At 37.9% G+C, this 17325-nt stretch overlaps 1 protein-coding gene across 1 annotated transcript in view; it reads right to left on the bottom strand.

Annotated features, from left to right (window-relative positions):
- The window catches only part of LOC134136433 (ras-related protein Rab-10-like), a 28040-nt gene extending 11068 nt beyond the window's left edge, over positions 1 to 16972 (bottom strand). The window contains exons 1-4 of the mRNA XM_062568257.1: positions 16811 to 16972; positions 8558 to 8618; positions 7274 to 7412; positions 3278 to 3367 (exon numbers count right to left, since the gene is read on the bottom strand). Of these exons, the coding sequence (XP_062424241.1) occupies positions 3278 to 3367; positions 7274 to 7412; positions 8558 to 8618; positions 16811 to 16961 (441 nt within the window). The 5' untranslated portion in view covers positions 16962 to 16972. The remainder of the gene's footprint in view (positions 1 to 3277; positions 3368 to 7273; positions 7413 to 8557; positions 8619 to 16810) is intronic.
- Between the last annotated feature and the right edge of the window lie 353 nt (positions 16973 to 17325).

Below are 17325 nucleotides of genomic sequence, written 5' to 3'. Positions count from 1 at the left end.
GGGGTAATAATCTCCCCATATCTTCTGTCCATTATCTTCCTAACATACTCCCACATGCTTTTTTGTCTCATTTGCAATGAAACTTACTGCTGCTTTTTGCATCTGTTAGTCTAAGCAGTTTTCTATCCAGCTAACAGTTCATTTGTCCAGCCAAAAGCCTTATTAAATTCAGGATATAACATCTCCCACCACTCTGGTCCACATAGCCAGTTATTTCCTGGCATAACAGAAGGCAATCAAGGTAGTCAAGCACAAATTGCCCTCTGTTTACTATACCAGATCATCTTCTCATCTTTCATGTACTTGGAAAAGGATCTCATGATGACATGCTCCATGATCCTTCCACAGATTGAAGCAAGGCTGACCAGCTAGAGTTCCTAAATCCTCCTTCTTGCCTTTTTAAAAGATGGGTATCAGGGTGGCCTTTTTCCAGTCAGCAGGGATCTCTCCCGATCACCATGATTTTTTAGAGACGATCAACAGTGGCCTCATAATCACACTGGCCAGCTCTTTCAGCACCGGGTGAATTTCATCAGGCCTCATGGATACATCCAACTTTCCTAAGCAGTCTCTAATGCGGTGCTCTCCCACTGCTGGCTGACCTGCTCCTTCCCAAACCGTGCCAGTACATGCAGAGGTCAGGGAGCAAGCTCTGTCTGTGAAGACCAATGCAAAAAAAATGTTCAGTACTTCAGCGTTCTCTGTATCATTTGTTACTATGTAGTCTCCTCCACCTATCGGTGCACCCAAATTTTCTTGAAACTTCCTTCAATAATCTTTATGCCATGATACTAGAGAAGGAAGATTTATAGATTTATATTATTATTCCTGTTCACCTTGCATTTGGGTAAGTATCATGGCAGGCAAGATCTCTACAAATTTAGGTAGATGAATAAACTCAACAGTCCAATATTAAAGCAATTGCAAATAAGAACAGAGCTTTGGCTAATACGCTTATGCAGCAATTGAGAAGGCAAATACAAAGAACTACTCTTTATACCTTTGAGAGCATCCTGAAATAGATCAGCAAAGAAAATATCTGAATACATTTGAAATTGATGGAAATCATGCTACTGGGGAAATTTTTTGTGCTCTTGGAAAAGGTTTGTATTACCCTTGAGAATAGTTTGGACATTTTGAGTGAACTAAGCTCATATCTTACTTACAATAATAACATAAATAATGCCAATAACTCTTCCAAAACCAAATTTAATTCCAATTGTTCGTTTCTCCTAACTCAAAATATACTAATTCTAAGCAAACGGCTACTATGATTTCTTAAGACTGAATCAGAGAGATGTATTTACTATATTTGTAGCACTGTGGAATACATTTTTTCATTCATATTGTTCCAGCAAAATCAGCTTTCACATCAGGTAAGTGAAGATGGCAAAAGCAAGTAAATGTAGGATATTTTCTTTGGCTATTTCTGTTAGGAAGATTTGATAAGGGGTAACATGGCCACATTCTATCAAGTCATATAACCTTCAGGTTTTTTTTTTTTTTTTCTTTCTTTTTTTTTTTTTTTTTTTAGGAAGAAAGACAATGTTATTGGTTTGGATAGAACAGAGCTGCTTAAGAAGAATGGGTTCATACTTTTCTCAACGTGAACTAGTAAAAGTTATAAATAAAAGAAAATCCTTCATAGTGTTAAAATTAAATGTATCAACTTCTGAGAGATCAAAAATCATAGAATTATAAAAGGAATTTTTTAAAAAAATAATGGCATTAATTTAACCAATACACTGGGATATCATGGCCACTCGGTTATGATGGATTATTATGGCAATTCCAATGTAGTTGGAAAGATTCCCGGGGAATCTAGAGGTCTTCTTTGTAAGCCTCTGAACAGAAAAATACTTACAGCTCACACTCATAGGGTAATACGAGATATGTTAAAATGAATTATTAACTGTAGAGTTAGTATCAAACAATTTTGCCTTCTTAATTTAGGTATTTTCTTTCTTGGAGTGAGAAGACAGTATTAGCTCTCTCCCTGCTAATGGGATCTTTCTCTCTAGCTGGCTCAGTCAGATTCTCTAGTGTTTTGCAATCACATTAAAAGAAGAAATAGTATAACTGAAGAGTTGCCTCAGAACACAGGTGGAATCTAGAAAGCAGACTCATTGGTGAGGAGGTAATGATTTGTTTCTTAAAAAATACAATATTAAGAGAAATTCTAATTGCCTGGTTAAGTACTCAGAAGTCAGAAAATATCATGGTTAATACCGTATGCAGAACCCTAATACTGCCCTCTTGTGCACATGCATCCAGCAAGTCTTCAGTTTTCTGATAACATATTCTTCGAGTGAGAGGATATATATATATTTCAACAAGCTCATTACATGTAAACAGACACAATACACCTACACTGTAAGTCTGTGAACAAACAATGAACTTTCAAAAGATTCTGTTTGTACTGCTGTTCAAAAGGAGATGTTATTTTAAATTTTTCTTTTAATCTGGAATTTTACAACTGATGAGAAATTATCAGTTTTTCTTCATCAAACACAGGATATGCTGCCTGGCTCACCATGCTTTGATGAATAATGGAAGTGCTCAGTCCAAGTTTCTTACAATGGATGCATGTAATATTCAGCTGCAAAATTTACCAGTATACACTACAAGCTACACTGGGGCATTTAGTCAGTATCATGATTTTTTCTGTTACAGTATGTCTCCTAGTTCTCAGTGACAGCAATTTATCATTGGTTCAAAACATTACTCCTTACTTATACCAGTTCTTCCTCTAACACAGCCAGCATGTCTAAACAGCACTGTAATGAGAATTGTACATCACAGTTAGAAGTAGGGAAGCTGGATGTTCCCTAAATGTACCTATTATTATTAAAGGCTATTCGTAGTCAACATAGATCACAGTGTGCAGGCTGCCAGGACAGTTCTTTAGAGTCAGGCTGTAGCTAAAACAGGTATGTTAGGTACCAGAAAAACGATATAGAATGCATTATGTGTTATATTCTTGTTTTCCACATTAAAACAATACTCTGCAAAAGCAGACTCCTCTAAAGAGATTTAGGCATTATGGTAGATTTTTTATAAGTACATTTGAACTTTCAAAATAAAAATCAGTATTCTGAAGTAAGCAACTAGTACTTATTTACTATATTTCTGCTTATGTTAAAAAAATGTTATTCTGGAGCAATTCCTAGCAGAATGCTTGGAATTCAGAAACATATCCTTTTTAATTTAACAGCTCATAGTTACATACTGAGATACTTAGGAGCACCTGAAGAAAGTAACAATGATCACTGCATACCTTTTCTCCTTTATGTTTTGGTACTACACGTTCTGTCTCCTTATCACACTTGTTGCCCAGCAGTATTATGTCCACATCATCACCTGCTTTCTAAAAGAGAACCAGCATTAATAACTGTCAAGTAAGGAAAAAAGCAAACAACAAAACCTCTTCACCTTTAGCCCACACTAAACCTCAACATTTTATTTCCTTAAAATTAAAAGGTAAATTTTGTCCTGAACTATTTTCCATCAGTTGCCAGGACTCCAGGGATATCTTGGATTCAAAGATTCCAAAGAGCAGAAAAAGCCAATTATGAGTACAGGACATAACTTTTAACACTTTTCTTAAGGTATAAAGTATGTGGTGCCTGGACATGTTTAATGTGTAATGTGGCTTTAAAATGGCTGGAAATGCCCCAATTCAAAGACACTGACCTTCTACAGTAGCTGGTTCATGGATTAGCTATTAGTACCAGTCAGGTCTACATCTGGTACTCACAAATAAAAAAGACAAACTTTGCTGTATGTGAAAGATTACCTCTCTGTTTCACTTTTGCATAGAGACAGTAAGATCACGTTCAAAATGTTCAAACTCAGCATAAAAGTTTGATTATTCTAAGACTTGAAAGAAGGTAACAGATTCTTAATAAATTCTTGATTCTTAGATTCTTTAAATTTTAAACCTCACTTATTTCAAAAGGAAGAAAAATCAAGCTTTTTTGATCTAGTTTCCAGCTTTTGTTCCACTAATTCAATTACATACATGATGATGGTAAAATGCCCTGGATGCTTTATACTAGTGTTATTTTGAGATAAGCCATTATAACTGCACATCACCAGAATAATGACAAGGGAATAGTTCCTCAAGATAATGTGCATTTGCAAACTGGTATTTGTTGGAAAAAACGTAATATTAAAAATCACTTTTCATGCTTAAATAGAAGAAGCTGAGGGTCTCAGTCTCATGACAATTAATGCAAATGTGGTCTCATTTCTTATAGCTTATATTCTGAAAGTAAATGTTCATGTGGCTTCTCTTCTATTTGTTAAAGTCTAGTCTCAGGCTACCAATCTTTCCTCTACAAGGACACTAAAGAAAGCTCAGATCAAAGCATTTATTTTATAATACCTATACTGTTTTAGGATCTCTGCCTCTTTTCCAAAGATGATGAAAACTGACTAATAGTCTGAAAAGTTTTCTGGAGAGAGACTGAGACAGACATGCACAAATATACCCACCCACCCAATGTGACTGCAGATGCCTTACCTCCTTAGAAAAAACACACTGAAAATTCATCATTACAGTTGCAGTAAATTTGCAACACCAAGAGAAACTGGGACATGGTTAGCCATGGATAAGGAATTAACTCCCAGCTCTACAAGTGAGCCAGGCACGTCAGGCTAAGGGAAGAATGCTTTGCTTTAACATATGTAACTACTGCAATACCTGAAGCCCTAACAGCCATTATTCTTAGAATCTTTTCCATAAAACCTACATCAGGTACAGAAAATCCTCTTTTGCAGAACACACATAAGCACAGAGATGCATCCTTCAACTCCCTCCAGAGAAATGCAAAGAAAAATCTCTATTCATTACAGGGTAGCAGAATTATCATTTTTAGTCTGTTTGCACTTCTACAACTAAGTTGCCTCATCTGACAAATACAACAGTAGGCACAATTTATTATTAAGGAACATCACTTCATTTTTTTAATCCACTCTCATTTTAGAGTCAGCTAATCTCATTTCATAACCAGAGCTGATGCTCAAGATAATGTAGTATTAAAATGAAGTAAGCTCATCATAAGAGTATAAAGTACAGGCCTAAAATAATGAATCAATCTAACCTGGATTAATAGACCAAAATGTTGGCTGTTTCAGAATGCATTGGAGCTTTACTCATTAAGGTCAATGATTCTCCTATGTAAAATTGCACACATCAGTCCCTAAAATAGGGTAAATAGACAATTTAATCTCATCACATAATCAACTTTTTATTTGAAATAAGATTTTATGTAGCTGAAGGTTTTAGAAGCAGCTTTTGACTTTACTCTGAAGTAAAAGGCCAAAGAGAAATACTACATACTTTCTGTACAAGAATATGAAATTAAACTTGTCTATTTATTTCTGTGAAGAAGCACCAATTTTTGCAGTAGAAATGTTCTTTCTAAACAGCTTCAAGTAATAAGCAAAATTTAATGCAGGTTAGAGATACTAGGCCTTTTAATAACTATTTCAGTAAATATTTATTATATATTTATACACTAATATCACTTAGTAATGAATTTTCATGTTGAATGCAGCTTCCACCAAAGCACTAAAGGCACTTCATTTTTTAAAGATGGGATCTTGCAGTGTCTTGCTTTTAAGAAATGAAAGAATATATATCAAGAGGAATATGTATCAAGAAGACCTCCAGATGAGAGTTTTGAAAAGTTAAGTCAGTATAACAAGGTGGAAGTTTGACTGTGTGCTTAGCTGGCATAAAAACACTGAATTGAATCTGCTAAAAATATGGCTCTACAATGCTTCCAAAAGCATAGCTCAGGAATCAACCTTCCAAATGCAAAATTCATAGCTAGAAGGAGGATGGTTATTTTATAGTTTTTGAGAGGCTATTGTGTAGGTCAGCACTGATTAAGCTATTTGAGTCCATGTCGTGGAAGAATAATTTTAATAATTTATCAATTTAAGCTGCAACAAAAAGTACAAATTTAATTTTTTTGAGAAGTTAAAAAATTTTTTGCTTTGGTACCTTTAAAAAAAATACTCAGATTTTTGTTTCACCTTCCTAAGCTCCTGAAGTTCACCTTTTACTGAAATTTAAAATAAAAATAATCAGAATACTTATTTGAAAATATCCAAAAAGGAAATATCTCCCCCAAAATTGGAATCATGAGATTTCTTGAACCTGATTCAATTTTTTGAACACTTTGGTTGAGGCTGGAGTTACTGGGTTTTGGTAAAAGCAGTTTGTCAAAGGCTTTGGCAGCAGCTGGAGCCAAGGGGCTGAGGAACCAGCCTGCCAGCTGCTGTGATCGCTGGCCACATGAGGGAGCAGCGCCATAGCCTCAAATGCAGTGGTGGCAGAAACCAACTAGAAACACTGGACTCAGCGTAAAGGAATATCATAGTGCACTTTATAGGCTGAGCTGATAGAAGCCATCCATCCATACCCTTAACTAATTGCAGTATTGCTTAACTTGCACCTAACCTGTGCACCCCATCAAGTAAATACATATCCTGAGTCACTTCTTGACTATGTAGCTATTAATAGCAAGCAAGAACACAAAAAAATTGTCCTCATTTTATAGAAAGATTATCACACAGTAATGTTGTGAAATTATGTGAGTACTATATGAGTGCTTAAAAATAGCACAAACATCTCAAAGGAGAATCAAGTCACCTTTGTACTTACAGGTTATTGGGATAAACTCTCTCTTGACTTTTTAAATGGTGAGCATAGACCCCACCATGAATTGCTGGCCTCAACCTCCCCTGCAGCAGGTTACCAGTGAAGTCTGAGTTTTCCCACAAAATTACCATATTGTCCCTCCACCACATTTAAGGGTGTATCTATGCAAGGCAGAATGATTTTAACAGTCACTGATTACAGGTTGAAAAGGCAACGTAAGTTCACTTGCAGGTCCACACAGTGACATCAAGAACCCAGATCTGATAAACTAATTAAACATTCTGGTAGTACATTTCAGGAAGAGAAGTAGCATTAATATCATTTTTCAGATATGAAGGTGAGACAGAAGTAGGCATGGTCATGCAGCAAGATGGAGGCATAGCTGGAAAAAGCCCTTAAAAAAATATTAAGTTTCTTCCTTCTGTTCACTAGATAATGGAAATAAAAACTCATTCTTTGTATAAATAAAGAATAATTTGTAAGTAATATGCTGTCCTCACAATCTCATATAGGAACATATAGCTCAAGCAACAATAAATTTCAGGTAATAATTCATTAACTACTTTCATTAAAAGATCAAATGCCATTAGATATATTTACCTCATGTATGTCTTTCATCCAGCTTGTTATACCTTGAAAACTGTCCAGATTTGTGATATCATATACAAGAACAAATCCTTGTGCTCCACGAAAATAACTAGTACTAAGTGTATGGAACTGTTCCTGGCCAGCAGTATCCCTGAAAGAAACCATAAGAAGTCACAAAAAGTCACACACACACACACCCCCAAAAAAATCACAGCATAATTCCTCCATCCAAGGAAATCACTTTATTTTGAACAGTACAGTCCAAATTCTGAATTGTGTGCCTTAGCATAAAAGGAGCAAGAACAGGTAAGGAGAAAATCTGGATGTGAAATATGTGCCATTCAGCAGTGAAAAATATATTGAAAAATTATTTTGAGTAATACAGCCCTACTTGGAAAGTTAAAGTAATCGTTGAAGTCTAATATGATATCTTCAAACTTGCTATTGCTTCTTTATGTACAGTAAATCAGCAAGAGCAACACAACTCGTTACAAAAATATTCTGGAGTACAAGAACTGCAGCAGGCAGATGAGATCCTGTGTTCTGACAAGTCTTTGTAAACTGATGCAGACGGTCAGTGGGCAACTAGGCTTAGCTAGAAGATGGGTGCAGGGAACAAGTCATAATATACAGGGCTGTATATTATGCACATATGTATATATTATATACATAGCATTCCTAACAATGCTAAACATCACAATAATGTGTCAGGAAAGCTGCATGCAGGCCTCCAAGACTTTTGCATTAGAACCTCAGACGCAGTAACTGAAGATTTAATGTTGCTCTAGTAACTCATGTACAGAGCTACTTCTTGAACTAACTACTGGCAAATATATATAATCCTCAGGACTGAATGCCTGGAGACGTGGTCAGCAGTAGCTCTGTATCTCCTTTAAAAAAAATCAAAAACAAAAACACAAGAGTATAGGTACCCGAAGATTCACCTTTCTAGCTTTCTCTTGGCCTTTTGAGCATGTATTTGTTGAGTAATGAAATCTAAAATTTTCTTACTTTGTCATTTACCTTTGTATACTGGTACAATTATGCATACTTAACATGGATCTGCATTATTTGTTACAACAGCAAAATTTTATTGTTAAAACAACCTAGTAACAATCCTCTTCTTAGCTTATAGTAGTTGCTGCAAACAATACGCTGCCCCATCCCAAAATCGAAACCTCAAATGGTCTGTTACATAATCGCACTGTAGGAAGACATACAATAAAGGCAGATGAGACTTTTCATGTTGTAATGTAATTTAGTTGGATTTCACTTGTGATATAAATTAAAACTTACCATATTTGAAGTTTTACTCTTGTACCATTAAATGTTACTGATTTTACTTTAAAATCAATGCCTAAAAAAAAGAAAAAAAATTCATCACATTTCTCATAACAACATGTATTCCTTTTAAAGATTGCTTCTCGACTCTGATTACTGTGCAGATTTGAAGAGAAAGTAGAAAGGAAACAAATCAAATAAATAATGTCTAATTAATCATATATATTGAAAATGGACCTGCAAAAGGCAACTATTCAATGGTAAAAACAACTCTACATCAAGACGTTAGACAAATGCAATGGAGAGGCAGGTCAAAGCAAAGGTGCAGATACTCTGAAACTATAGGTACGTACTTCCATTAATAGGCAAATGACATGACAGCTGTTTGGTGGCCCATTCAGAATAATATTTGGCAAATCTATCGATGATTTCAGCTGTTTCCAGTTTCATCACAACAGTGTGGCAGCTATGAATGGGGAGTTAGTGAAAAAAGCTTACAAAGCTATTACATGCACAATGCCACTTTTCTGTCTTTACTGCCAAATTACTAAAAGAAATTCTAAGATTACAAAGACAGAAATAGAAATTAGCTGCACTAGTTAAATGTAATGACGAGTATACAATAGATTTTGTTCAAATTTAAGATTATCTCTGTAGTCTTAATCTGTGTATCCGAACCCAGTGTGTTAATGGTACAACTAAACATTATCAGTCAGCATGAAATCAGTGTTGCATGTTCCTATAAGGAATTTCATTATAATTTATAATGGTTGTCTTTATACTGTTATCAAATTAGTACTTCAAATGTGGTGAATGATACCTGGATTTATGGGTTGCTGAAGCTCCAAATTTAACATTTGAATATGCTTGCTCTCAATTGCTATCTCAATTTATTGACTATTTCCTGACAATTATTTTTTTCAGTTACTTTATTGCTGAAATTCAAAACACTTTTAAATTATTTCTCCATTTAATTCATTCACTGAAAGATAATGAGAGTATTTTTTTCAGCTTTATTAATTAAAGGTAAGACAATACCACGAAAGCCAGTCATATTGTATTTTCCATGGAACAAAGTCAAAATATAGCTACTTAACAGGACTTCAAAGCAGCTTTCTCCTGTGACAATGTAATTTGAAAGAACAAAGATTGCAAAAGCACAGCCTTTGCCTAGCAGGACAGGAACATTCTGCATTAAGGTGATATATCTAAGAGATTTTGTAAAGTTGTTCAGTAAAATTTAGAGTAAGACTTTGCTGAGTACCACATCAATACCAGCAGACAAAGTATGTCTTAAACCATTATCAAAACAATCTTCTATAAGGAAACATGCACTCAAACAGCAGAGGATATCTTCTTCTATAGGCTGTCTTACTTAATGGTCATACAATATGATTTGAAATTTCTCAGAAGCTATCGTTCTCAAATCAGTCTCAAAGATTGCTATTGCAATCTCAAATTGTTATCTTCAGAAAATAATTATTTTAACCTCGGTGGTCTCTAATTTATAAATTTCCTCCTACCTCTCGATGGTGGGCAATAAGCCACAGCAAAACTCTATTAATTTTGATGTTTTTGAAACAGGGAAAAAAAAAAAAAGCCTTTACGATTTTCCTAAAATAGCTACTTTCTAACACAAAAACCTCATCTTACATGCCAGCTACCCTGGCTTCATTCCAGCCAAGGCAAGGTCTGCACAGCTGATAGACAACAAGCCAGTACACCACCAACTGGTACCCTGTGCCTCCTCCATGCTGCTCCCCTGCTCTCTGGAGTATGAACATGCATGTTAAAAAAACGTAGGTCTCTAGCTCTTACGGTTATTAATGTAATCTAGAAAGAGACTGCTCCATCACAGATGACCTCAAAACACTGAGACTACGCGCACACAATCACACATTAAGGCTGGCATGCTCCACGATGACGGAGATCTTCTAGGGGCTGCACTCCCCATCCCCGTGTCCAGCAAGTGCCCATGGGCCCACGGGCTGCCGCTGGCCGGACGCCACGCCGGCAGCCTCGCCGCACACCGATAGCCTTAGTGCAGACCTAGGACAGACTGCTGGCCTTCACCCCATTACAAGAGCAACACAAAAACGTATTTTTCCAAAAGCCCTTTCCATTAGTTTTACATTTTCTGTGTACTCAGAAAATATCAAAATGCCTGGTGATATATAAACAAGGGCTTTCCGGTTTTACATTGAAAAGTTTAATGATATGAGGAAGGACTTCTGTTTTTGCAGTATTTTTAACTGGCTAATGTGTTTGACTGTAAGTACACAATATCGCTATTCTTTTGCTTCCATGCTTTATGTAAAATCTGAGCATCTCAGGGCAACTTTGTTACAAAATCAACAATTTTACACTAGTATATTTGTACCATCACAGCGATTTCTATCAGATTCTGGCTGCCAAATTACTTTATCAAAGCAAGCATTCATGGAGACAAAACTGCAGTAGAGGAAATGCTCCCTTCCTTTTCATTTTCAGGTGTATTTTATATATAACTTGAAGAGTTCATTCTCATATGTAATATTCCAATGGTACTAACATTTTTGTGTGTACATGCATAAAAGACTTGGGTGAATTTTAACAATTATTATGATAATCATGTCCTTCACTTGATGAATTCTCATTGAAGCTTCAATGGAAAAGAAAGACGAAATAACATAATTGGTATCTGTAATTAATATTATACAAAGCTTCCCTGATGAAATTAATAACATTAGATGGAAATCTAATTTAAGCCAAATATGCTTATGTGCTCGTGTAAGGTGAAATTTAAACGTTAAGGAAAACATTTGCGCCTGCATTTCACTATTTTTTTTTAATTATCTGAACCACGTTCTACAGCTAATATTAAAACACCTGAGAGGAACAAAATATGTACCAGGAGACTGCAACAGTGAATTGGGAATATGGCAAAATTATAATCCAGTTAGAGACTTCCAGACATATAAGAAACAGTTCTTATTTGACATACACTTTAATAATAAATTGACATAAGCTTTTTTTATTAATAAAAAGGGAAGCAGAGAGTGCTGAATCAGACTAAAATTTAATCTAAATTAAAATAAGGCATATTGACTTCTTAAGTCAGCTTCAAAATTTATTGACCTAAAAGGTCAATGAATGTTAGTGAAAAGCAGAAGTCAATATGTTCTGCATGCATGAATTGTTCATATCTTTATATGAAATTTCAAGTAAACTTAGTAAATTGAAAAGGCAAAAAAGAAAAATGAGAAATACAGTGCCAAAGACAGCTCACAGATTTCAGACGATTCTAAGCCCATGTATTATACCATATGATCAACATAACAAAACTAACATTGATTACCACTTTTGAGATAAATGTTATTTGAAAGCAACAGCTTGTTCTTGCTTCTTTTAAGCCATCAAATAAAACCAAGAGTGGGTACAGAGGGTATAAGTCCAAATTCTGGTTGTTATTGCAAGGTATTACAGCTATAAGATTTACTATTTTTTTCTTTACATTTAAAATAATAAATATGTTCATATTAGGATTTAGGCAGCTTAAATACAACTTGGTCTAATAAGCATTAAACTAGTCAATCACAAAGATCAAAAAGCAATTCAGCTGTGAGTTGCTTGTTTCATCCCTCAATATCTGCAAAAAAGTCTGTAACCATCTGCAAAAGTCCTCTTCAAACACGTTTTCTGCAGCTGGCCTACAGAATTACAATACACAATTTTCATCCTGACAGCTTTGGCAAGTTTCTGGAATAACAGACTCACCCAGAGGAAATTCCAGTCTCAGTAGCTTTGCAGAATGCAACAGTGATAAAAAGGACAGAAGCTGGCATGTGCCACATGCAGATCCCAGCCCATCTACTGTCGTACCAGCATCTAAACCCCATCAGGGAACAGATAAGCAGTTGATAGCAATCCTTGTGCCTGAGTTCAGTGAGGTCCCAGTGAGCGGAGCCGTCGGTGAGCGAGCCGCCGGACCCCAGCCCAGCGCCCAACACAATCACACATAACCCGCCAGCAGGTAGGTTATGGAGGCACAGCAACTGCAAGGGGCACATCCAAAAAAGAAAAGTCGCGATCTCTTCGCAAGCACAAAAGGTAGTAACTGGGTCACTGCTGCGACACAACCATCTATTCCATTGGTGAAATAAAATTAACCACTGTGTTACAATTATTAGTAACTACTGACAGACTTACTCCCAGAACAGGCTGATACCATCTTTTCCATCACTTTTAGCTGCTTTGCCTGGTTTGTGTTTCAGCCATGTTATTCTTACCCATTACTTAACCCTTATTAGTAGCTGGTGCATTACTTGAATCAGACAATACAGACAGGCTTTTGGATGTCACCATTGTAAGGATACCTCACACAGTCCTTCCTTTACCAACTCACCAGCATATTCAGAGATACGTTAAATGAGAAAGTCCCTCACACTTCCTCCAAGAGAGCAGCAATAGTCTGCTGCTGCCCTTTAAGGGCTCTGGAAGAACAAAGTCACTTAAGAGCAGATCACACTGCTGCTGCTGCTGCAACGGTCTGTAGTTGAATCAGTAGCATCTCCTTAGTCACATCCGGAGCAAGAAATTATAGGGATGTAATAATAAGCATTCAAACTGTGAAAATTGCCTAATTGTAATCTGATCTTCAGTACTATCTAAGGAAGGGAAGGGTCAGAAATTATCAAGATTGTCAGCAAGAACCAGTAGTTTCTACAACAAATATCATATTATTGGCTCCTTTGATATATAGCATGGTCACCCTCTATGAACATGGACCCTAGTACCAGCTTTAATCAAGTATGAGGAAGTGGACTGAACGTGTGGCAAGCATTTACAAGATTTCTCATCTCCAAGAGCATCAGCGACAATATGGCTAAGAAACATATCCAAAGAGTGAGGAAGTCAATATGGTTAAACAGCTTAGGAATCTGGAGACTCAGATGCATGCGTCTGCTCTGGTACAAACTTCCCTTTGTTCATTTTGCTTTCCTGAGAATTTTGTAGATAGAGCCAGAGAAACTAAAATCAGCTTAAGGCACAAAGCCAAGAAAATTAATGACATACTATAGCAATGAGAGTTTACAAGTAAATAGACAATATATGCCTTCTATAGTATAACACAGTTTAGAAGAGCATAAATGTGAAAAATTGGTCAAGTTAATTTGAGTTCAAATGATGGGATAAGAAAATGAGAATGTGGTGGATGTAGAGGTCAACCTAATTTGATCACAATATTTGATCCTATTATTATTTGGTACATGTCAAGGAGTATCTGAAGCTGAGTAGTAGCTGAATAGTCAGAAATACTGTTACATATTAGATTGGTAAACAAAGCAACTCAAGGGATAAGATATTTTGTGAGCTGAGTAAAAATGACAAAAACCTAGCCTTGTACAAAAAAAAAAAAAAAAAAAAAAAGAAGAAAAAAAAAAAGAGGATTACTACTAGTGTTGATAACACAGGTCATATTTAACTTCAATATCTTGCATTTTTGTTGATTAACTCTACTTTATTTCCTTATAACATGACCAGCAGGGAATCCACACAGACTTCAGAACTGTCTCTTTTTTGCAATTTCAATCTTAGGTCTTGCATTTTACTCATAACAGATCATATCCCTTCTTTTTTGATACAGACATTAGAAAGTAAAAGTTTCCTTATGAAGAAAAATTCAGAATAAAATCATTATTATCATTAAACTTTTTTTTTTTTTTTAATCCTGGAAGAGGGAGTTGGACCACTTTCAAAGATGAAAGTTTTATGAAGACTCACATCTCTACAGAAATTTTCCCCACAGAGTACAAATCTTTGAAGGTACCACAGCCTCTGCAATACAGCAAAATAAAAACCCTGCAACCTGTCAGATCAGCATCCTGTTCACTTGTATACAAGAGGGTTTTCTTGTTCATAAACTTTCTCTAGGGCTTTCTCTGCCATGCCATGCCATGGTTTAAACAAAAACAGTTATTCTTTATAGTCTACTACAGTCTACTATTCATAATACAATGCATTTGCCTTATGATGCATATAAGTTTAATTAGAAAACTGTAACTGCTTATAATTCACCCAAACTGCATAATTGAAGAGGAGGAAGGGCACCCATCCCTGAGTGTTTAAGTGCTGCCTAAAGTGCTTTCAATGAAAATTTACAGTGACTGCATCTTTTTCATTTCATAAAATACATAATTTTAGAAAATTTCATAACTGGAGCCTACTAGGTACAACTAGAAAATGTCTTTTGCAGTAAAACTAGGATTCTTTTCTAGCAGTGCAAACTTGACAATAGTGACGATACAGAAACGGGACTCTCAACAGCACCTTCACAGCCTTTTAACTTCTGTGACTACTATCCCTTCACCATCAAAGAAAGGCGGTGATGTAAGATCTTGTCAGGAAATTCAAATGCCTGAGAAACTAAACAGCCTGGATAATTGTCCCTCTATTTTAATCAACGTTCCAGCTGGAGAGATAGGGTGAAAAAAAATCAATTAACATCAGACGAGCATGCAATAGGCTGCATGATAGGGAACATTTGACTGAGAATGTATGAAATGGGCAACCAAATGAAAACAGCTTTTGTTTTGATAGTGTCAACAAAGCAGAAGAAGACAGTACCAACAGAAAATCTGAAATGTTGCAATGGACCTGAAGCTCTTTCCTGTAGAGCACTGCTGAGGCTTTCCAAAAACACGCCACCAGGACTTAAACCACCAATCGCTCTGTTGTAACCGGCCTAGTGGACAAGAAACTTCCCCTTTCAACACTACTATTTTAGAAGTCATCACCAACAATCTCATTCATTTTAAAAGGCTAAGCTCTGACATACCTTGTAAAATGAAATTAAATGTAATATAAGATTTTAGAAATTACTTTGAAATCATATTCAATCAACAAATACTCATATCAGGATGATTTGTTTACACTGCAGATAAACATAAGTTTTTAAACTCCTCAAGAACAAGTTTCAAAAACAGTAATAAAATTAATAAAGTTAATCTCAGTCTGTAACTGCCACAAAATTGATTCCTCTTAACTATTCTTTAAACTATTTCAAGCCGCAACTTGGAAATCAGAGCACTAGAAATTCTGTCTCAAAATAGTAATCTTGAGGCTAGGAATCTAAGTTCCAATAAAAAATGCCATCATTAAAGCTAACATTTATTTTCATGGACATTCCTTGGGACTTATAACAGGCAACTTGCTACACTGCCTAAGGGTGAATTTTCACTACATTTCTGCCAGTTGTGTTCTTCCATGTTTGTTCATGTTGGTTTCAGAAGATGCTTTGCAGGAATATGCAAGGAAATAAAAAATGGCTTAAGTTCAGCCAATTCTCATGTGGGCAGCTCGAGTAACCTCATGTACATTAAGCACTCCCTCTTACAAGAAAGGACCAGCTGCTGCCACAAGTACTACCTATTACATATTCAGCTAACCAAACTTTGAAAAATGTGCGAAGCCAGGCACATTCAAAATATAGGAATGCATGACTTCTTCTGCATACTTTGCCCTTCCACTGAACCACTCAGAAGATGAAAAAGTGATTACACACATGCAAATCCATATTTAAAAATGAAAATTTCCCCCCTCAAAAATTGATAAAACTTCCGTGACAAACAAAAACTCCCCCATATTCCACATTTTCAAGCTGATGCCTCTTTTCAGCACGTGGACAATCCACTCGCTGCCCTCCTCGGAGACGCGGGCCTGGCCCAGCACCGCAGTGGAAAACCCGCGGGAGCCGGGTGGTGCAGGCGCGCTGGGGAAGGCAGCGAGCGACACACCACGAAATCCGCTTGCTTTAGCGGGGCGAATTATCCCCGTCGCAGCACTGGCTCTGCTTTAATGATCACACACGCAACCATCCATAGCAGAAGGTACCTTGACCCACGAGGGTCCCTTACACCATTAAACTCTGTTAATACAAAGTTGAGAGACTTTCTATTAGGAAAGATGGAAGAACCGGGTATTTTATCGACACCTGAAAGCTCTTTGGTGCAGGTGCGTTTTCTGTGCGTGCAGGCTGGCGCACAACAGCAGGGCCCATTTCGGGTCGCAAGCACCAGTGCAGTAAGGAACAATGATTTTAAAATGATTTTAAAGGTCGGTTCAGCATGTCACGGACAAACAAACAGCGAGGCCGGAGCCCCGAGCACACGCTTCCCGAGGCCCTGGCAAACCTCCCCGCTGCTGCAGGAGGTCTCGCAGCGGCCGCGGGCCGGGCCGGGCCGGGCCGGGCCGGGCCGGGCCGGGCCGGGCCGGGCGGCGGTCACTCACCGATGGTGGCCAGGTAGCAGGGGGAGGCGGCCGCCGCGGCGGGCTCGGTGTAGCTGCGCACGATGGAGGTTTTCCCCACGGAGGACTCCCCGGCCATCACTATTTTCACCAGCAGCGGCTTCCTCGCAGCGCCCTGCCCCGGCCCGGCCATGGCGCTGGGCAGCGCAGGGCCGGGCGGCGGCGGGGCCGGGGCCGGGGGCGGGCGCCGCGGGCCGCCCCGCTGCGAGGGCGGCGGCCCTGGCTGCGGCCGCGCCCTGGGCGCCGCCGCGGCTCGCGGTTAGCGGCCAGGCGGGCTCAGAGGGAGCGGGGCGGGGCGGGCGGAGGCGGCGGGCAGCGAGCCGCCCGGGGCCTTTCGGCCTCCCGCCGCTCGCTCACTGTCTTGCTTCCTCGCGGCGGGGCAGGAGGGACACGAATTGGGCTGAGGCGCGAGCAGCGAGGCGGGACGAGAGGCAAGCTTGGGCGCAGGCGGCTGACGTGAAGCAGTTCCGTGCTGTAAACGGCTGGCCGGGGCCTGC

The sequence above is a fragment of the Rhea pennata genome, chromosome 2, assembly GCF_028389875.1.
Source record: "Rhea pennata isolate bPtePen1 chromosome 2, bPtePen1.pri, whole genome shotgun sequence".
In the NCBI taxonomy this organism is placed as follows: Eukaryota; Metazoa; Chordata; class Aves; order Rheiformes; family Rheidae; genus Rhea; species Rhea pennata.
Note: the sequence above shows the minus strand (reverse complement) of the source record. Positions and strands in the feature narration are given on the sequence as shown.